The sequence below is a fragment of the Apis mellifera genome, linkage group LG7 (assembly GCF_003254395.2).
Source record: "Apis mellifera strain DH4 linkage group LG7, Amel_HAv3.1, whole genome shotgun sequence".
NCBI lineage: Eukaryota > Metazoa > Arthropoda > Insecta > Hymenoptera > Apidae > Apis > Apis mellifera.
Window position 1 is genome coordinate 7813944 of NC_037644.1, and position 24051 is coordinate 7837994.

At 21.8% G+C, this 24051-nt stretch overlaps 2 protein-coding genes and 1 long non-coding RNA gene across 6 annotated transcripts; 2 read left to right on the forward strand and 1 right to left on the reverse strand.

The window, feature by feature from the left end:
- Positions 1-657: 657 nt before the first annotated feature.
- Positions 658-11195, forward strand: LOC409077 (aminopeptidase N). The gene is made up of 15 exons (XM_392602.7): positions 658-692; positions 938-1019; positions 1505-1767; positions 3006-3212; positions 3294-3449; positions 3989-4318; positions 5879-6029; positions 6092-6218; positions 6874-6964; positions 7593-7776; positions 9137-9344; positions 9466-9743; positions 9856-10055; positions 10419-10595; positions 10756-11195. The coding sequence occupies exons 1-15, from the start codon at positions 658-660 to the stop codon at positions 11186-11188; spliced, it is 2922 nt and encodes a 973-aa protein (XP_392602.4). The 3' UTR covers positions 11189-11195.
- A 3815-nt stretch (positions 11196-15010) lies between these two features.
- Positions 15011-20722, forward strand: LOC100576606 (MATH and LRR domain-containing protein PFE0570w). 4 transcript variants are annotated; one of them, XM_026441710.1, is made up of 5 exons: positions 15013-15335; positions 15472-15653; positions 17374-17532; positions 18577-18805; positions 18911-20722. In XM_026441710.1, exons 2-5 carry the CDS (start codon positions 15477-15479, stop codon positions 20392-20394), a joined length of 2049 nt encoding a protein of 682 aa, XP_026297495.1. In that variant the 5' UTR covers positions 15013-15335; positions 15472-15476; the 3' UTR covers positions 20395-20722. The 4 variants fall into 4 exon arrangements, with proteins under 4 accessions (XP_026297494.1, XP_026297495.1, XP_026297496.1 ...); XM_026441711.1 differs by having other exon boundaries at positions 18914-20722; XM_026441712.1 differs by adding an exon at positions 16711-16847 and having other exon boundaries at positions 15014-15335; positions 18577-20722.
- LOC107964773 lies at positions 18554-23904 on the reverse strand. Its single transcript, XR_003305006.1, has 3 exons — positions 23432-23904; positions 20090-20155; positions 18554-18661 (listed from the first exon to the last, which is right to left on the reverse strand). It is a non-coding gene; the product is annotated as an uncharacterized LOC107964773 (long non-coding RNA).
- Positions 23905-24051: the final 147 nt, after the last annotated feature.

Here is a 24051-nt window from a genome sequence, read left to right on the forward strand (position 1 = left end):
CATTAAACGAATACACAATGGGTTCCTGGTTGCAGAAACGGTACCAGACTCGGACGGACGCCACGGAGCAGGCTCGTGGCATCTCAATTCCCATTCACGCTTTCGGGATTGGCCATTCACGTTACGTTACTCTCTCTCTCTCCGTCCGTCACCGACGGGTACAAGCGTGATTAGGCCCTTTTGTGACGTCTGCCAGATGGAATTGGATAATGGACGATCCACCGATTACGCGGCTAAGTGGATCTAAGCGCTTTGAACACCGCTGCTTCGGACACCGATCCACGGATGAAGGGGAAGAGGAGGGATCTCCTCCTTGCATCACGTGGCCGTCCACGTTTTCACTCTTGTTGATTCTTCGTTGCAATTTCTTCTCCTTTTGCTTTTCTTTTCTTTTTTTTTTATGTTTTTTGCATCCTTTTCTTCGTACGATTCAATCCAGGCCGGCCCCGGTTCGAAAGAACGGAAAGTTGGACGACAGTTGGCCAACGACTACGTTCGGACCCGGTCTTTCTGCTGGCATTGTGACACGGATTATTGGGATTATCGCTATCGGTATCAAGGTCAAACGTCAACACTAACTTGCCAGGCTGCGGGGCTCTCGAAGTGGGTGATATTCGAAAATACACGAATTGCACCGGTTAGATCGTTGTCCACCGCATGCAAGTGAGGACGTGTTGGATAAGGATCGCGAAGTAAGTGTTCGAGTCGTGGTTAGAGTTTCGCAGTTTCGATTGTTAAGATCGATAAGCTTGATAATCGTCGTGGTGACGGATAATAAAGAGACAAAGTGGAAGATGATTTACGTGTTTACGAAAAATTTTTTAAATTGTACCATAACTCTTTGAAGTGTTTCGTTTCGTTTCGATGTATATTAGAATTAATTGTTACTTTCTTTTTTCATCGTTCAAGTAAATAATCGTTTCGACTTACTCCACAGGAGAACTATGAGGTGGATAGCGGCTATCACCGGGTTCTTCCTGATATTCATTTTTCCACAGGATACCAAAGCTTTTTCTAGTGTAAGTAATTTTATTATCAATATATATATATAATTTCTTTGTATTTAAAATACCGATTTTTTTATTGTATTTTATATTATAATAAATAAAAAAATAAATTTTAAATATTGTTAAAGCTTCTTTCTGGAAAATAATTATAACTTGAAGTAATACATACATATATATATTTATGTTCATTTTTACTTTCTTTAAAATTAAATTTTCTTTTTCGTTTCATTGAATATTGTTAAAGCTTCTTTCTGGAAAATAATTATAAGTTGAAATAATACATACATATATATATTTATGTTCATTTTCACTTTCTTTAAAATTAAATTTTCTTTTTCGTTTCATTAATAATAATTTCTTTGGAATACCATTTCCATGATTGAAATTTTCTTTATATAAGGAAGAGCGTATATTAAATGTTTGAAAAATGCATCTATTTCAACACATACAAGGGAAGGATAAAATTCGAGATGGAGAAATGGAAAATAATTTTCCAGATACCATGGAAATCAAAACGAAGCATAGATTTGAACGACGTGTATCTGTCGAAAGTAAGCCAGCGCAGATTGCCAAGGGAAGTGGTGCCGACCAGCTACCACCTGGAACTTCAGCCTTTTATTGGGAACGATAAATTCAAAGGTCGAATTAAGATCAATGTCACTTGGACAGATACCAGCGACACAATTATTTTAAATGCTCACCCACATCTTGACATCTCGGGGTATAGCGTTAGGGCGACGGAGATGTCGTTGGAGGAAAGGTAAATTTACTGAAATGAATGGACAGCAAGCGGTAAAATCTTAAGAAATCTTAATTTAACTTTGAATAAAAGTTTAAATGATTGGTTAATTAATATGATAGGAAACAAGGAATTGAATTATATGTAGGATAATAAATTTCATTTCTAGAAATGAATCATTTTTTTTTTTTAAATTGAATTATATTTATATTTCATGCAATAATTTTGAAATAGAAAATTTGAAATATTTTGAACAGTTTTTAGAAAGATAAGGATATAAATTATTGGTTCAAATTTATATTCTCTTATATTGGATAATTTTTATTGAATATAATTGATGTTTAATTCTTTTTTAATAATGATAATTTTATATTAATTATTTATAGTATATATTATTAAAGAGAAATTTTCTTTGTGGAGAGAATTTAATTAGAGAAATTTAAATTTGAATACGATAGAATATGAATTAATAGAATAATATATTTATTAAAAAATAATACAATTTTGCAAAATATTATTATGCATTTAAAAGATACATAAATACGAATTTTTTTTAAGATTTAATTATATTTTTTTATTAATTGAAGAAAATAAAGTCTTGTAATGTAATATATTGAATGAATTTTGAAGTAATAGCGCTCAATAAAAATTGCAATACTTTTCTTTGAAATAAAAAATTAAAAAGCAATTTTTAATAATTAAAAGAATTCAATCTGAAGTTAATTAGTCAAAATAATACAAATTTTGGATAGAAATCATTGGAAATTTTTAAAATTAATATATTCTAAAAATTTAATAAAAAAATTCATCAAAATACGTATATATTAACTTTCATATTTCACGAAGATAAAATTGTTATCGAGAAATTTCACAAATTAAGATAAAAAAAAATGAAATACAATTTAATTAAATGAAATTCTATTTACGAATATTAAAAACTAAAATTAATAAATATTATATTTATTATACCAAGAAGATGTATTCTATATGCTATCAATAAATATTAAAAAATAATACTAAAAAGAACTGTATAGAAAATATTGTTTCCTCAAATAAATCTTTAATACACAATTTCTCGAAAGCATTACGTGTAATAATTATACGAATTAAATTTGCATACGAAAATAATTATCTAATTTTATCACTATTTATTTAATTTAAATGTAATAATAATAATTTATGGTATTTAAATTATCTCTTATCGAAACTAATGTCTGTCTTTATTAAAAAAAAAAAAAAATAAATGAATAAATAAAAAGGGAGAAAGGTTTGCCACTGATGGACGTGAACGTTGCGAGAATCACTCGTCCTAATTCATGGCCATCTTCTTACGCAATTCATCTCGAGCAGATGCTAAAAAAGGGAAGTAGCTGCGAAGTAGATCTCGTTTTCACCGGAAACCTTACCACCGATGAGAGCAGCGGTTTCTTCAAAAACGAATACATCGACGCCAATGGAAATAAACAGTAATTGCAATGTTTTACACGTAATCTAAGGGGAGGGAGGAAGGAAAAAGAATCTCGCTTAATATACATCTTCTTTTCCAGTCCCTTTGTGGCCACCAATCTAAGATTGGATAGCGCGCAAACTGTCTTCCCTTGTATGGATGAACCTCCTTACAAAGCGTCCTTCAAACTGAGCGTGTTACGGCCGAAAAATATGATTGCCCTTTCGAACACACCTCTCGAGACCAGCACGGAAATGTGAGTAATTTGTAATATTCTCTTTCCCTCTCCCTTCTTTCATCATTTCATTATTTAATCTTTCGCGAATGAATAAATTTGTTTAATGGCAAGTCGAAAGGAAATTGTAAATTAAAGAGTATTTCAAATAAGAAAATTCACTTTAGAAACTGAACATTGTGTATTAAAAGTTGATTTAACTTAATTTAATATCGTATATTTCCATATCGATGATTAAGAATCAAAAGTATTGGAAAATTTTAAATATATTAAATTGTATATTTATATAATTTTATATCGATATATTTTATTTGAGCAATGATGAAATTTGAAAAGTTCTTGCATTCGATTCATTAGATTATGAGAAATCAATATCAGTTAAATTCGATAGGCTAATAATTAAAGTGTATATAAAGCATGATATCTCAAATCTCTTATACGATATCCTTTCCATTAATTATCAAGTGTTCAAAGTTTTTTAATTAAATGAGTAGCTCGAAATACTTTTTCAATCGTGTAAAAGTTTACACAATTAAAATATGTTCTTTTTTCTTTCTCAGAGACGGAGAGCCGGATTTAATCTGGGATCATTTCTCGAAAACACCGGAAATATCAACGTACCAATTGGCTTTGATAGTATCGGACTTCGAGAGTATCTCGCCCACACAGGAAATCAATGAAATGGATGGAAGAAAGCTCGAGATTAAAGTGTGGGGTCGGAAGGAGTATTTGGATTCTTTAAGGGACGTACCTGACAAAGTTGTCAAGATTATGAATTATTTACAAGAATATTTCAACAGCTCGATTGTTTTGCCGAAACTCGACTTGGTGGCGGTCCCTTTGTACAGTGCCACCAAAGCGTCTGACAGTTGGGGTTTGATGTTCTTTAAGTATGTATCGTTTACCACATTTTTTTCGAGCATGAAAAGATAAACAGTGTTATATATATATTTTTTTTGTAAACAATAATATTAATTACATTTTTCCATTGAAACATTATTGAAGTTTTTTGAAAAATTTTAAGAGATAAAATTACTTACGTGATTAAGTAAAAAATTTGAAATAAGCCAAAAATTTGATCGTTTGTTTTATTTGAATGGTAAAATTAATATCGTTATATTATAAATTTAAAAATATTGATATATATATTCATTTATGAATTATTATCCTAAATTATAGATAGATTATAATAGATTACATATACATATAATTAGATTAACTTTATAATTAATAATTTTTTTTTTAGATATATTCAATTTTCCAAATATAAATGATCTTGATTTCAGATAAGTTAATAAAATTAAAATTGTAAATATTTTTTACTTACTTAAATAAATTATTAACAATAAAATTTATCGATATGAATCAAATAAGTCTATTAAAAAATAAAAATACATAATATATGAATTATAATTTTATATATTAATTATTTAACATACAAAATATATATATAATGTATAGTAATGTGTATTTTATAATTTTATTAAATAAAAAAATTTTTATAATTTAAATTTTAATTATAAGAAAAAAGCAATTGTGGAGAAATTTATCTCTTAAAAATTATTATATATCTTCAAAATTTATATTTAATTTTTTCCAAAATGGTGTATTTCGCAGAAAAAATATCATTCGTGGAGAAAATATCAAATAAAATATAATATTAAAATATAAAATAAAATTATTAACATTTTTTTGAGAATTATTAGAAAAGAAAAAAACGAAACATATATATATATATAGGAAAATAATCAATAAAGTATTATATAAAAAGTTTTTTTTTCGTTGATAAAAAGGATTTGATATCACCGACCGTCGAGTAACAGAATTCGGCAGATTATTCAAAATTTGAATAAAATGTAAAATTTAACATTTAATTTTGTAAAAAAACCATGTCAAATTTTTCGATTCGTTAAATCTATTATAATTTCTATTAATTTGTTAGTTCTGTTAATATTTTTTTTAATGAATAACCCTATATCGATAACTACATTATAGACTAATTACCAACAAGTATGAATCAACCATTGAAATTATGGCATCCAAAATTATCTACATTCGATTCGCAATATAAAACATTGATAATTTTGTACTTAAATAAATAATTCTTAATATTATTAAAATCGATATTAATTCTCTTCATATAATTTTATGAATTACTTGATATATTGTATTATATTATTAAATATATCTAAAACATTAAGCAAAAAAATAACTATAAATAGTAATAATTTATTTACAAATAAAAATTATAGAAAAAAAACATATGATAAATCATGTTTTCTGTTAAATTTCTATATATAAGTCTGAATATTATATATTTGTATTCTAATTATTTGAACGAAATAATTTTTTTATATGATAATAAGCTAAAAATTATTAAGTTACCTATTGCAGGTACAAATATATAAATCTACAAATAATTATTTAAGGATTTAATAATTTGATTATAGGGAAAGTGAAATAAGCAGTCCTTCAATTTGGAATACGGCTTATGAACTAATTTATCAATGGATCGGTCAATATATTACGCCATTCCGTTGGAGTGATGCACCAATTAACAAAGCACTTAATTCGTTCTTAGCTTCAATGACCACCGTGAATGTACGTAATATAATACGTACATGTACGAAAATTAATTTATGAAAGTGATATATTCATTGCAGCTTAATCCAGACGAAATGGAAGGAAAATGGCCAATGACTCTGTTATATTCTCTTTATTACGAATTTGGAAAATTTGAACCTTTTTCGAGAGTTGGGGGAATCAGGAATGAAGCTACATCAGCGAAAAGTAAATTTTAATTAAATTATTTTATAAAAGCTATCATTAATAATTATTATTTAATATATAATTTAATATATAATACAATGCATTAAAACAATAGTATTTAATAATTTCTTGATAATATTTTAAACAAGACATCTTCAGAGTAATTTATTCATTTATATTTTATATTTTATTTGTTAAATACATTCTTCTAATACATTTTAAAGAATATTCTATAACATAAATTATGACTAGATTTTTTTTATTTAACTTAATCTTTGGAGATAAAAAATATTGTAGAAAATAAAACCAAATTACGCAGATGTATTTTTTTACGACTCCGTTTTTCTTTTACTGATAAACTGATTTTTCAGAATACATATATATATAAAATATTAATATTTTTATAAAATATTTTAAACTTTTCGAATGTTTATCATTATAAATAAAAAAATATTAATTATTAATATTTTAAATGATTTAACAAAGTTTCAAATATTAATAAAAAAAAAAATTATAAAAGATATTTAAGATTATAAAACACTTGAATAATTTTTATTTAAATGACCAGTTTGAAAATTTTAACAAATTTATATACTATTGAAAAAAATTATCGTGTAATTAGCACTTCAAATTGCTACTAATTGTGTAATTACGTTACTTTTTTTTCTTCTTATAGCGGAACTGGTATTCCGGATGTTCAATTACACCCTTGGAGAGAAATTATTCCAGAAAGGCGTTAGAAATTTCATTCAACAGAATTCAGAAGAGTAGTAATTGTTTTTATCAGTTAGCCGGGAAGCAGATTTTAGATGCAAGTTTAATTAATTAAATTCTAATAAATTTTTATTTAAATTAATAATTATCGAAAAAATTATAATAATATTCTTTATATTTATATATTATGGACAAAACAGAAAATTTAATGTTTCTTGCAATCTCTTTAATTACATTTTAATGTCAAATAATTTACAAAATAATTATTTTAAAAATATTTTTAATTTACATTATTTCACAAACATTTAGAAAAATCATTATAAAAAAACTTTTATTGGCTTTTTATCTTGAATTTAATTTCTCCTATGTTAATCTATATTTTCTTTTATATTACTTTATACACGTATCATTTAATTTATTAGCATTATTTTGAACTTTGCAAATTCTCTAAAAATTTTCATACAATATGCATTTTTTAGTTGTTTTATTTTCGTTTCTATCTTCAAACAACTATCCTCTTTCTTTATTTCAATTTGAGAAGAAAAATAATTTTATCTCGAAAATAATCCGCCATTTTATCATTTACTATAAATCATTTTCAGAGACACTGTTTCCCGGCTATTTTTCCCGATTGAATTTTTTATTCGCCTTTTGTTCACCCGCCAAATACAATTTTTTCAGGAACCTACGAACCTTTTTTGCAGATGACATTTACAGCCGATTAAACGATGTCGCGAAAGAAATGAACATTTTGCCAGAAGGTTTGACAGTGAACAGCATTGCAGGCCCGTGGACCAATCGGGATAGGGTACCATTAGTCACCGTGATTCGCGATTACGAAAGCCAAACTCTTACACTTAGCCAGGTATGTGTAGTACGCTTACTAATTACAATTGCTTACTAATCTTACCGAGCAAAAAAAACGTTGCTTACCTCAGAGACGCAAAAAAGCATAAAGATAGTGACGATGATTTTCGCACGGATAAAAGCATCAATGAACACGGAATGCAATCTTGTATTCGTTTATGGACGCTTTGAATGAAGTCGGTTCTTCTCTTGCATAAGTACGTAACGATGTGGAATATGCAAATCGAGAGTACAAACGCAACAAAAGAAAGAATAATCAATTGGACGATCAATAATATTTATTTTCGAATTAAATTTTATATAACGAAATCACTCAGAATTTTGTTCGTATCTTTTAATCTTAAAAAAAATTATACATTTATATAAAAAAATATTAAGAAATATAATATATAATACAATGCATTAAAACAATAGTATTTAATAATTTCTTGATAATATATATTAAACAAGACATTTTCAGAGTAATTTATTCATTTATATTTTATATTTTATTTGTTAATATTTTAAATGATTTAGAATATTAGATCTCTTTTTATTTTTTATAGATTTTTTTACACAATTTTTTACTTGCAATTTTTCCAGCTCATTTTTATTTACTTCAACATGCAAAAAAACGTTAATTAATTATTTTACGGAAAATTTTATCATGAAAATCATGTGTTTATTTTTTAATTTCTTTAAAATACTTTTTCTATAGTTTATTTTAATTTAAAATAAATTATATTTTAATCAATTGTTATTAACATTTTGTATTGACAATCAAATATATGGAAAAAAATTTACATTATTTATTACCTTAATAATTTTTAAAAGGATTTTTGCTTTTTTATTTGTATATATATATATGTGATACATGAATTATAAGTGACTATATAAATTCCAAGGTTCGTTTCTTTTTCGAACAAAAAAAAAATAAGTAATTAGTTTTTGTAAAATGTAGAAATAATTTAAACCGGACGGATGTGCAATTATCGCATGAGCATAACAATACAATGAAGATTTTACCCTTGAAGAACGAAAAAATGCTGTTCCATCTTTTTCAACAAAACCATTAAAGTAATCTTAACGGTATAATCCAAATAAAAATGTACAATAGAATACATTTACATACTATTTTAGATCATTGATGGTGGATGTTCTTTAGTTCTTGAGATAACATGGTATTTTCATTATTACAAAAGAGACAGCAACACAAATAGTTATAATTTCTATGATGATATATTTATCATGATAGTTGTACATGTAAATGATAAATTATTCTTAATTCGAGCTTAACTCATTGTTATTCAAATATTTTGATACATATATGTTCAATTTAATTAGAAAGTTAATATCGTTCATGTGGGATATATTTATAGAAAGTTTACCTCAGAGAAACTACGCGAGATTCCGCACCCAAAGTTTCTTATGAATGGGACATACCGATAGTGATAATGACCGAAGGAAAATTAACATTTCAAGAGCCTTGTCACCTGTGGCTGACGAAAGGAAATTCAGCAAAAAATCTCACTGTTCCAGACAGCACTAACGAAAATCATTTTATCATTGTCAATCCGGAGGAAATAGGTATGAGAATAGAAATGTAGATTAAAATTAAAATAAAATACCTAAAATCCGTTTTCCACTTCCTCGATTTTCTTTGATAATTTTTCACATTTATTTTATACATTGTACGATGATTTTATAGGCATGTTCCCGGTGAATTATGATTCCTGTAATTGGAAAATGTTATCGCAATTTTTACAAAGCCCAAATCGGGAAAAGATACCCGTTCTAACCAGGGCAAAACTTCTTCACGATTCTTGGAATTTAGCTTATTCCGGAGAACTTTGTTTCGGAATCGCGTTAAACATGACGCTCTTCTTGAAAGAAGAAAGGAGCCACGTTGTATGGGAGCCAGTTTTCATGATGATTGATCACATAGGTAGACGCATCGAGGGAACTGAAGTATATCCTAAATTCGAGGTAAATATTTCTCTGTATGTGATGTTTAAATAATAAATTACTTTTACATGTTGCAACATAAAAATGATATTTTTATAAGATCAATTGAATGAGAAATCTATCTGTCACTTAGGCATACATACGGACGTTGTTGAAGCCTTTGTATGAGGAACTCAATAAAAATATTGAGACGGATGAACCATCTTGGAAAACTCACATGCGAGGAATGACGAAAAATTTCCTTTGTCGTGCTGGATACGAGCCATGTGTCAATGAAGCGCGGGATCAATACAAAAAATGGTTGACCGATAAGGAACCGGATAAGGGAAATCCGTTCGTAAACTTATTATTTTTATTATTATTTTGAAAGTAAAAAATTACAGTTATTTCATCGCAAGTGATAGTTAAGATATTTAATTTTTATATTGTATTTATATTTAATGGTATTAATTATTCAGAAAACAATTCTTCGTAATATTTTTTTTAAAAATTAAAAAACAATTGTGATTTCAATTGCAATATTAATATTATATTTTAAAATAATTTAAATGAATGATTGAAAATTATATATTTTATATAATTATATTTCTAAAACTTCTATCGATCAGATATTATTATATTTTAAAGATTAAACTTTATTAATTATTAATTATTATTATGATAATAATATAAAAATTAATATTATTTATTTTATAGAGTTGCCAATGAATTTATTTGTCCTGTATTTAAATGGGGTACTGAAGAAGAATGGGAATTTGGACTTCAACGTGTTATAAATTTCCCTCAGAACAGTCCAGAAAGGAAACAAAATGAACGAACTTATCTTTTAAAATCTTTAGCTGGTTGTCCAAAAGACACATATAAAATCGAAAGGTAATCATGAATAATTATGTTCGATTAATTCATTAAAATGTATTAAAACGTTTAAAAAATTTTGAACGATAAAAATTATACAATTATATTATATCTTGTATTTTTTTTTTTTTGTTTAGAAAAATAATAATTGTTCATTTTCTTAATAACAATATTGCAGGTTGTTAAATGTAACAATCCTCAATCAGAATGGAAACTTTACTGATTCAGATATCCAATTAATTTTTGTTACATTGAGTGGTGGTGCAGCTGGTTATACAACCCTCTTCAACTTTTTAACAGATAATTGGGATACTGTGAAAGAAAGATTTGACGATAAGAAACATATTTGGTACCGTATAGTGGAATCTGCAATTTCCTCATTTAGCAATCAAAAAGGTTTAGATATATTGCGTAAATTGTATGAAAGTCATTCAGATGAATTCCCACCCGATCTTATGACGCAAAAATGTTGCAAAATGGAAATAAAAGAATGGAGTGAAAAAAATCTTCCAGTAATTGATGCTTGGCTTATGGAAAATCTGCCAAAAGAAGAATTAGAAGGTATTCAACCTTATATAGTCACTACTACTATAGTTCCTAGCACGGAATAAATTTAAAAAAAAGAAGACTCATAATTGAAAATTAAATGAAAATGTTTAAATATAAATTTAGAAATTGAAAAAATATTTTACAATTTCTGAAATATTTATAAGTTATATATTATATCAATCATCCATTGCTTGGAATTTAAATATATAAATAAATTGTTGCAAAAATAACTTTTAAAAATATAATAAAAAATTTGTCAAATTAATAAATATTTGAAATAATCAAATTATAATAAATAATTTGAAGGTCTAATAATAATTTAATATCATAGCTTATATTTTCTTTATTTATCAAAAAAATATAAAGCTTATACAAATGTACAATTACTATTAGATATGTAATATTTAAATTTGAATAAACAATGTAATTATATCAACTATTATTGATTTAAGATCTAAAAAATTATTTAAATAATTTTTGTTTAAAGTATAATACTGTTTGTATCAATTTAATTATCTGCTTAATTAAATAAAACTTTAACGATAATACAATAAGTAATTTTAATTTTAATTTTTGTAATTTAATTATAAGAATTCCTATTCCTTTAAAATATTTCTTTTATTATTTGGAAAAATGCCTAATATTAAATATAATTTAAAAATATTAACTAAATATAACTTTTATTTGTGTATCTATTAAATGACTGATTTAATCAATTGACTTATAAAGTTTGACTGATCATTTCATTGACAGATATCAAAATAAAGAATGAATTTTGGCATAAATTACACAGTTATAAAATATTTATTATTTTAAATGGTTTTTTTAATATTTTTAAATAGCTCGTTAATAAAAATTTCTCATTTAAATTGAAAAATATGATTGAAAATCATATAAATCATTATAATGTAAAAAATCAGATAAATTTAACCAATATTTAATACTCAATTTACATATACGTAACAAATCTACATTTATCACTAATTGATTTAAAGATAAGAAAAGAATTGTATAAAGTGAAATGTTCTTTATTGCATCTTTTTTATTCTAATAAATTTGGTATCATATTTTTATGATACCAAATCTTGCAATATATTTCTAATAATATGTAATATTAAAATGCAATTTAGTATTATTATATGTATAATATGTAAAATATCAATCGATATATCTGAATCAATCAATTATAAAATAATTTTTTTTATAAAAACTTATTTTTTCTAAAAAATTTCACTTTAAATTCTTTTCGTTGAAATGAAAATTTTTAAAAATAATAATCATATTTATTATCAATAATGGAATAATATAACATAAGTCAAAATATATATCATAACATATCATACATTAATATTTAAAAAAAATAAAATTTAATGTATTATAATATATTATAATATATTATAGTAATAATATTATAATATATTATAGTAATAAAACACTTCATGAATAGATTGTGTTTTCAAATATTAGATTTTTTCCATCATAACTTAATATTTCCATTATAATAATCTAAATCGTTGATCTAATGAAAAAAAACATATTTTTTATGCATCTATTTTACAAAATTATAAATCTATTACTATATTTATCTGTTTAACTAACTTGAAGCACAATATTATTAATGCTTTTATTATTTAAAAATGTCTTAAGTTACACAATTTAATTATAATCTACCAATATGTTACATTCAAATATTAATGTCAATTAAACATTTTTCTTAAATAATATAGAGATTAAAATTAGATTTTAATAATTATATTTTAAATAATATATATATATATATATATATATATATATATATACATATATATATATCATATCACATCAAAAGATATTTCATATAATATATTATTACATCTATTTATAGTTTTAATAAAAATATCTAACTTTTTATGTGAAATATTTGAAAATTATGAAAAACAAACTCTGATTTTAATATAAAAAAGATTTTAATATACCTTACAGAAATACTTTGATATTTATTTCAGTTAAAATTACAAAGTCTTATTATATAAAGTTTTAGCTGTATGTATTTATAAATAATTTGTCAATTTGTGCATATTAATATAATGCAAAAACACTTCAATATAACAACACAAAGCATAAAATATTGAAATTTATTATTTATCTAAACTATATTACAAAAATCTATAAAAGATAGAATATATTATAAATTTTAAGCAAATAAGAGACTTCATATCATTCATTCGTACCATTATGCCACATTCATTTTCATTAATACAATGAAAAATTAATGAAAATAATTACGAATAAAAGTATTTATAAACAACTAAAAACATTGTAAAATAAAATTTTATAGTATTAAATGAAATAAAGATCAAAGTATACTTAAGTATACTTTTATTTAACCTCATACAATGTTTGACATATTTAAAATATTATTTATTATATTTATATTTAAGATATTATTAGGATCTACAAATAAAACATATGATATATTATATTTTAAATTAGTTACATACTTAACTATAATAATATATTCTTAATTTTATAAAATTTCATATATATGAAAAAATTTTTGTTAAATCAATTTTTTAGATTATTGTTCATGCTAAACCAATTTTTTTCAATTTTATCAATAATTAGAATCCAATTTCTTTTTTTTATTTTTAAATTATATATATATTATTCCATTATATATATTATATATATATAAAATATAATTTTTAAAAATATAAAAAAATTTTACTATTTATTAATCAAATATTTAGTTGTTGACAAGATGTACGTATGAAATAATTTATATGATTTAAATTAGAACAATTTTTTTTACGTTTAATTTTTTTTTTAATTTTTTGTAATTAACTTCGAAATATATGTAATTAATAATATTTTTTTCTATAAGAACGTATCAATTTTTTATTATACATACCCTCAAGATTAATTCAAGAACAAATATAAAGGTAATTTTTTAATGTTTTAATGTTTTTTTATGTTTTATAAATAAAAACAATTTTCTTATAATTTATTAATTCTTTTAATTTCATCATTTATTTATTTACCAAAATGAATTCATTAATATATCACATGTAACATTTTATATCTCATAATTATATTAGAAACATCCTCTTTACGTTCCTTGTTACATATATTTCTGTTAGGACTGAAATGATGAAATCAAAAGACTTTGAAACTCAAAGCACATTGTGAATAGTATATACTATGAAAACAGTAAAGATAGAGTTGATTACAAATGTTTTATAAGTACATTGTATTTGAATTGATTGACAATACATTACATTACAATATTTTCTAATTTTTTTTATCTTTTTTTTTTCAACAAGTGATAAATACAATAAAATTTTTTTTTAATTTTTAAAAAATTATTTTTTATATAATACGTTTCTTTATATTTTATAATATAATTTTAAATATAGTAATAAAATATGGCAGCATATTATATAATGAAATTTATTATATAACAATATATAAACATACCTTTAATTATATTATCCAAATTTAACTAAACCTAAACTATTAAAACTATAATTGTGTAGATTAAATATGACTTTTATTTTTAAATTCAGTAATTTTAATCATTTATTATATATATAATATAAACAAATGTTAAAATAATTCTTTTTTTTTTATTTTTTTATTTCATTTATTTATACAACCAAATTAATTAAATTAAATTTTAAATTATTTTTTTTCAATTAATTATAAATAATATGTTAAATTTTATTATTATTAAAATATGAATATTTGATCTATATGAATTATATAAATATTATTAAATATATAATGTATTTTATATAAAAGTATAAATATTTTTGAAATCATTCCATAACTCATTATATACGAATATACTCTGTTAAGAGACGTAAGATGGCACCACATTAAATTAATTTGAAATCGTTCAAGATTATCTCATGATTGGTCTATGTCAAACAATATATTCGTAGGTTAAAATATCTATATTGTAATGTAAGATGGCTAATTTTTGAGTTTCGTTTACGTCCTAATTTTGTACATTTCAATACGTTAGTGAGCAAATGTTGTGTAAACTCGGTGATTTTATAAACCGACATTCCCGGTGGTGCTTCATGAGAGTCACTAGAGAATGTATAAAGGCGCTATATCATTATCTATCATTAATCGAAATTGATTGCATACATTTCATCAAAGGTTTCAGTGCTTTTTTTCAAACTACTCTCGATAGAGGAAGATTAACATTTTAATCATATTTTGGTATGTAATTTTATTATTTATGAGATATAATACAATTTATTGATTAAGATATTATAAAATTATGGTGATTTTATATATTATTTAATTTATTATAATTCTAATATAATCTTCTAAATTTCTGTTTTAAAATTTATAGACACAATGGTCGAAAATGCTAAATGTTGTGTCCTACAATGGACTGATCATCCAAAATATATTACAGAAAAATTTAGTGGACTATTGGCACGTCAAGCACTTGTTGATGTAACACTCGTATGTGAAGACCAGAAGCTACGTGTTCATAAACTGATTTTAGCATCAAATAGTATATATTTCGAGGTATGCTTAAAAAATAACTATTTATGAGTGAAATTTCTGATAAATTATTTTTAGTATTTAATAGTTATTTTTAATAATAATAGTTTTAATAGTAAAAAAATATATATCTTTTTAAAACTATGTTATTAATATAGCTTTTTATTTTAATTTCAATATTAATTATTTCAAGAATAATAAAAATATATAATTTAATTTTCTCAATAAATTATTTGTGCAATTAATTATTTATTACTTATATGTATAGTTATTATAATTAAAGAATATTAATTATCTAATAATATTAATATTGATTTTATGTTTTCATATATTATTTTACTGTAATGAATATAAATATTATTTTTTATTTTTTGTCATTTTCAAACTTATTATTTATTGTATCTTAAAAATAATCAATTAAATCAATAAATATTAATTGTCTTATGTAATTATAAATTATAGAAATATAATTTCATAAAATTAAAATTAATGAAAATTAATTAAAAATAATTTTTAAATTATATGAAAAATAAAAACAATTTTATTCAAAATAAATTTATATTATTATATTTAATAAAAATCTATATATTTTATAATTGAATAAAATATTAATCCAAATATATAAAAATCATTATATTTATATTTATCTTTTTATTATCATATATTAAAATTGAATTCATTTGAATTGGAATCATTTATTAAAATTTAATTATTTTTAAAAATTATAAAAAATTTCTGTTTAGAAAATTGAAATTAATTTTTTTCAAATTTAATATTTGTAAATATAATTTTAGTTTCTAAAATTTCTTTTATTATAATTAGTATTAAATATTTATATGATTAAAAAGAACACATACAATAGTGAAAATACTTTTATTTACATTATAATTATCAATATATAGTTTATTAATATTACAACATATTTTAATTAAATATTAATTTCAATATCAATTTTAATCAATTGTTTCTATCATTATATATGTGTATATATGTATATGTATATGTGTATATATATATATGTATATATAGCAATATATTTATATAGAAGGTATAAAATACTTATAAAAGGACAATTTTACAGGGATTATGTAATATTCATGTAAAATAAAAAAAGCCTTATATATTGGAATTTCCTTATTTATTTGCAAGTATTTGAAGAAACCATGTTTGTGGGATATAATTTTTACAACTTATGAAGAAGATCTATTGAATATAAAGGTATCAAAGAGTTAATTTGTATGGAATCAAAATAGTAAAATAAATATATAGTATAATTGTAAATAGTTTTCTTATATATGGAATATATTTAATTTTTTTTCTTTATCAAATAAATAAAAATAGTACCAAATATATTTTAAAATATGCATGTATTTATTTATAATATATATTTATATTATATTACGTTATATTACATACATTAAGCTTTTATTTTAAAAAGTTAATGTTTTGTTTTTAAATGAAATATCAATCTATCTGATATATCTATATATCTAATAAAAAGTTAGTTGTTTTTTAATTTTTCTAAGAAAAAAATTTTACATTAAACACTATTAAAAGTGTTCTTTGCATATTGTATCAAATTTTTATAACAGTAAATATATCATAAATTATAAAAACAATTAATAAAAAAATAAGGTAGTAACAGAATATAATTTTTTTATTTTTATCGTAATTTAAAAAATATATATATGAAAAATTTGTGTCTATTAATATATTTTGTTTGCTCTACTTTCTGATGTAATAGGAGATTCTACAACAAGATTTGGGTCAAGAACCAGTTATATTTTTGAAAGACTTAAACTTTGAAATTTTGAAGGCCATGGTTGAATTCATGTATTGTGGAGAAACAAGAATTTCTTATCAATTATTATCACCTTTATTAACTGCCACAAAAAAATTTAAGGTTGGTATTATAATATATATTATAATTATTAACAAAAATTATTTTGAATATAAATTTTATTTCAAATAAAATTATAATATACATTTAAAAATAAAAATTTATATTGCATATTATAATATTTATTATTAAATAAATTATATTATTAAAAATATATATAATATAAAATATTAATATATAAATTATATAATTATTATATACAAATATTATATTATTTATTATAAAAATTATAATTTAATATATTCTTTTTTTATTTCCATTTTTTTTAATCAGTTTCATTTTTTATTTAATTGTATTATTAAATTGTTTTGATTTTCCTTTGTGAAATAAAATGAAATAATAATGAAAAATTATAATATTTTACTATATATTGTAATAATATAATTATATTTAAAATAAATATTGATATGAATAATTAGTATTTTAAAAATTATTATAAAATTTTTAAAGAATAGGATTTTCTAGAAATATAAATTTTTTTAAATGTATAAAATGATTGAAAAAATTTTTCTAAATTTTATTTTAATTTATAGTAGAAAACATTTAAATTCATAATTATTTTTGAATAAAAATGGATAAACATTTGTTATAAAAAAATTGTAGAATCTTTAATAAATGTGATAATAATATTTTTTTAAATTTATGAAAAATATTCTATAAATTCTTTCTATTTATAAAATTCTAACAAAATAATATTAAAAGAAGATTATCAATAGCTATATAAAAATTAGAACTTGATTTTCTGTTTATAAAATAGTCATTTTGTAAATTTATTCAATTAATCTATTTAATATTTATATATATTTATATATAGGTTAAACATAAGAAGTTTTATTACATATATATCAATTATTTTTTGTTTGTAAAAAATCTATATTAGAATAAAATATTTTGTGTCCTTATTGTTGAACTTATTAGATATTTACTATAATTTCATTTAAATTTTTAGAGAATTAATCATAAAATTTTTCTGTAAAAATCAATTTTTTTTTTATGAATTAAAAAAACTGTCAATATTAATATTAATAATTTTTTGTATACATATAGGTTAAAGAATTGACAACTGTGGTTGATGCCATGATGAGTTCTAATGTAGGAAGTTTTGAAATCAATGACGTGGACAAAGAAGTTACTGAAACAAAGATTATAAGCAATACATGTAATAATACAGATTATATACATGTAAAGTGTAATGAACTTGTTAAGAACGAGTGCTTTGTACTTTGTAATAAGAGTAATAGTGATGTGAATACAAGTGAAAATCAATCTTCAGAAGGTAATACAATTAGTGATTCTCCTGAACAAGAATTAGAACATATATTGTATGAAGAGTCACAAGATTTTGAAACTAATCCAGAACAAACTAATACATTATTTTCAGTAGGTAATTCTACAAAATTAATGGGAAATGAAAATTTAATTCTATTAACAAATGATAAAATGAAAGAAATATCAAATGAGGAAATAGAATATCCTGGAAATAGAATAATAAATAGTGATACTTTGTGTACAAATAACGAATTAAAACCTATATTATATGAACAATGCTGTGATCTTTCAGATATTGATGAATGTGAAGAAAGTTCTATGTCATTATCACAATCTTGCCTTCAACAAATTGAAAAAGACTTTGCACAATATAAATTTGAAGGTGCTAATGTTCCTAATAAAGTAGGAAAATGTATTAAAGTTTACACTCATAAAAGACGAAAATCTATAGATGAAATAAAAAATAAATTAACAGATATGAATAACATAATTCAGAATCCACCATCTACTGATTGTATAGACTTATTGGATGAGCCGTCCACTACTGATATACCAGTTACACTTTTAACATCACTAGATATGGAGAGTGCTGAATATATTATAAGTTTAAATACTAAAAATATTCAATCTATAGTAGGAGCTACTTTAACAGAACAGCATACATTAAACAAATGTAAAGATTTAGAAGAAATTATTGAATGTAATGCACAACAAGATAGTATAAATAAAACAGAATTAAATACTCAAGATACTGAAATTTCTAATTGTTCAAAACCAATATTACGAAGAAGTTTACGATTAAATCAACAAGAAATAGAAGAAACTATAAATAATAATGAAACTATTAAAACTTCTACTGAAAAAAAAGAACATTTTAAAAAATCAAATTTTTCAAATAAAACGGAATTATGTATTAAAAGAAAACGTAAAATAAAGGATGTAGATCGTAAAGTTCCAGAACAAATTATTAACAATGTAATACAACCTATTAAGAAAACATTTAATAATTCTCGTAGAAATACAAAATTAATTGTTAAAAAAAATAAATGTATAATATCTAATAAAGAAAAAGATGAGCAAACAGTTAAAATAACAAATAAATTAAAATGTGGCATATCAGAAGCAACAAATATTGATTCCATTTTTACATTACCTAAATTAAATACAATAGAACATATAAATCGTGCATTATGGGGCGATATGACAGATTTTGCGGAAGATTATAAAAATAGAATAAATTTGTTGGAAAATTCATCAAATACAGAAATTCCATTTGCAGTTGGTTTATTACCTTTACGTACTGCTTTAGAAAAAATGCAAGCAACACCAGATTATCAACCTCGCAAAACTCGTTCATCTGTAGCACCAATAAGACAAGAAATTAATAATCTTAAGAGAAAAAATTGTACTCATTTAGTTAAAGTTACAGATTCAAAAAAACAAAATATGTGTATTAATGATCCAAAAGAAAATGCAAAAGCAGTTTGTCATATTCAAATTAGAACAGCGCCATCACAGTACGTACGAACTCGTAAAAAATATCTTTCGACAGATATAAATTCATTGGAGTCGCCAATTATAATTAATAAAAATTAACAAGTATTAAAAAATTACATAATAATTCAATATAATATTCTTGAATATGAATGTCAAAGTATAAAAGAGAACGCATAATTTTATGCATGTTATTTTATATTTTAAAAAACATATTTTTAATATGGAACTTCTTGTATATAAAACTCAGATATAAAAAATAGATATGCGATAAACTATTTAGGTACATGTAGTTCCTTGATTTCTATAAGAATTCAAGATATATTTTTTTTATTTTATTTGAGCGTGTATACACGCGTGTGCTTACTTGGCCATATTTTTTAATTTATATTAAATATTTCTATACGTGTATTAAATACTATTAAAAAAATAAATATAACTATTTTCTTCATTGAATGAAGATATATTAACTTTCAGTGAATAAATATATTTTTTGTAACTTCCAAAAATAATTTGAATCGTGTATATTCATAATTCCTTTTCTTTACTATTATAGCTTCTTAAAATTCTGTGATATTTGTTATTATTCTTATTGAAAACTCTACTTAATTATACAATTGTTCAATCCATTCAAATGTTTAAAGATTTATCATCAAAAATAAAAAACTCTTTGAAGAAATTCGAAAATAAAATTTTGTTTTGAACATAAACAACATATTATAAATTACTTATAATGGATTAATATAAAATAGTTACAAAATAACTTTTTTTTTTATTATATTCTTAAAGTTAAAGTTTCTTAATATTTAATTAAATTAATATTTGAAATAAGGCTATTAATTAATTTGTATTCTATTTAATTAATAATATAAAATAATATATTTTTATTATAAATATTTGAAATAAAAATGCATTATTTGATACACGTATAGTTTTATGTGTGTGTGTGTGTATATATATATATATATATATATACATACACATTATGATTTATTTCTAGAGATATTGTATATAAATATTTTGAACATTTTAGTTTATTGTATTTAAGTGAAACTTTAACAAATTTTTTTTTTGTTTGTGTGAAAAATACATACATATCATTTACATTAATGTGAATATCTTAATACTATAGATTATGATTTATTACATATAATTTAGGAGAGAATGAAATCTTATATATTTTATAGAATGATTTATTTATAATTTTATTCATCAATATATTTTTTTTAACTCTCTATAACTATAATTTTATTTTCTTATAAAAAAAATTATTATTATAAATAAATTATTATATTCTCTAGTAGTGCTTTTGCTTTTATTGAAAATTTAAAAATTAATAATTTTGCTATTATTTATATTTATATATATATATATATATATTATTATTACTTATAATACGTACTTTTAAAATGTAAGCTCTGAATTTATTGCACAATATAACAATGTAAAATGGATTATTTACTGCCACAATTCATAAAAATATGAATGCAATAAGATGCAATTAAAATTTAAAAATATACATATGTGAATATGTATATTTATGTGTATATGTGAATATGTAATTTTCAAGTGACATGTCGTTATAGAGGGTTAATATCTTTATTTCATGATAATTAATATTTCATAATAGTTATTTCATTTAATAAGTAAGTTAATTCATAATAATCCAGTGTAATAATTTGTGTTATAAAAGCGATTACTATGAAGCTTCAAAACTATAAATTGTATAATAATTTATTATATATTTTCTTATATTTTTTATATTTTTTAAATAACTATTAAATTGAAACAAAATTATTTGTATTTTTATATATATATATAAAATATATATATATATATATTGTAGTATTTTGAATTGTAAGTAATTAATGCACAATGTAACAAAATGGATTGTTTATTGCAATAATATATAAGTATTTTTTACATGAATTTATGTATACATATACATTGACAAAGAAATATATACATTTTTTTTTTTTTTTTTCTAATAAAATTTTTGATGTATAATTATAGTATCTTTAGAATATTTATATTTTCATTATATTTATTACAGAATTTATTTGTATTTCTATAAATAGGATAAAATAGTTGAAATTATAATTAAATTATTATATCGAATTGCGTAGTTATATTTTTATGCTTCATATTCTCATTCGATATTTTACTACTTTATAGACTGAATACATTATATATTATATTATATACCTGAATGATCATAATAAGAAACTATAATCTGTACAGAAATATATAATATACTCAATATGTTCTTGACACTGCGTAGAGGACGAAAACAGTCTATAAAGAGAGAGTGCCATGTTTATTTATAACTAGTAATTTGATTGGCCGTGTAATACACTATGATACATACACAATCAATATGAGAAAAGTATAGTTTTCATAAATTTAGTTCTCTAATTTCTAATGGAATTGATAGAAATCAACAAAATAAAGAGCAATAATCTGTTTTTTATTATTGTAAAATTAAATATCTCAAAATAATATATTGATGCTCATGTATTAATAAAATATATTTGATTAAAGAAAGATTAAAAATTATAAAAATATTTAAAACCTTTAAACATTATGTTTCATTTAAATAATCTTGTTCATAATAGTATTTTTTTAATAAATGAACAATATATATATTGTTCATAACTAATATACAATCTATATTATATGTAAACATTGACGAATCATAGATGCCTTCATATCATGTATAAAATATTTTTTGTGTATATATATATATATATATATATATATATATATATATATATATATGTAAATAACAAAAAATCGGATAAATACAACATTTTAATCAAAACATATTATAAAATACATTTATACACTAATTTTTAATCTTATTTAATTATTCATAATTTAATTCATTAATTGTTAACTAATGAATTAGCTAAAATATATATACATCATTTAAATCTATAACATGCAGATATATACAATGTAATATATTGTAACATTCTAAAATATTTTAGATTTTCAATTTAAAATTTTAATATAATATTAAATTATATTACTATTTACTACTACCATTAAATAAAATAAATAATCAAAAAATAATTTTATATTAAAATATTTGACTACTAAATTGTTCGTTATTAATTAAAAAATACATTAAACTTACATGTATTCTTTGTACATAACGTATGATGATCGATGAAACAGGTAGTTTTAAAATTATGAAATCTTCTTTGCTTATCACATAGGGGCTGTATCAACATGAAAAACATACGGCATCTTACATAGCATCTTATAACGCGTATTTTTTAATTATTGGAATTCAATTATACAAATGTTAAAAGATGCACGCAAGATGCAACCAAGCAAGCAGATAGATATTACATGCTTAATGTTTAGTGCTACAAAGAAGATAAATTCGACGAGACCGACGCAGCGCAGCTACAGAGCAATCAATGAATGCATATTGATCTCAACCCTTCATGGATTCTATACCTGCAGGGGCGGATCACATAAGCACCAAATATGATTTGATTAAAAATATCGTATTAAAATGCATATATTACAAATAAATGTAATTTTTTTTATTTTAAAATTATTATTAAGTAATAGCACTTAATTTTTTATATTATATTTTAAAAATTTGTTTAAATAATCAATTTATAACAGAAATTATATTATTAAAAATATTTAACAATTTTTAATAATACTAAGTCTTTAAAAAATGTTTATATATAATTTTTATTTAATAATAATAATATTAAAAATAAATTTATAAATAAAATA

Excerpts from the sequence above, each read along its gene's own strand:
- LOC100576606 (XM_026441709.1), top strand. The coding sequence starts at position 15,477 with ATGGTCGAAAATGCTAAATGTTGTGTCCTACAATGGACTGATCATCCA. Across the intron at positions 15,654-17,373 it reads CAAATAGTATATATTTCGAG|GAGATTCTACAACAAGATTT; the intron begins GTATGCTTAAAA and ends CTGATGTAATAG. Across the intron at positions 17,533-18,576 it reads CTGCCACAAAAAAATTTAAG|GTTAAAGAATTGACAACTGT; the intron begins GTTGGTATTATA and ends GTATACATATAG.
- LOC409077 (XM_392602.7), top strand. The coding sequence starts at position 658 with ATGCAAGTGAGGACGTGTTGGATAAGGATCGCGAA. Across the intron at positions 1,020-1,504 it reads ATACCAAAGCTTTTTCTAGT|ATACCATGGAAATCAAAACG; the intron begins GTAAGTAATTTT and ends ATAATTTTCCAG. Across the intron at positions 7,777-9,136 it reads AAACTCTTACACTTAGCCAG|AAAGTTTACCTCAGAGAAAC; the intron begins GTATGTGTAGTA and ends ATATATTTATAG.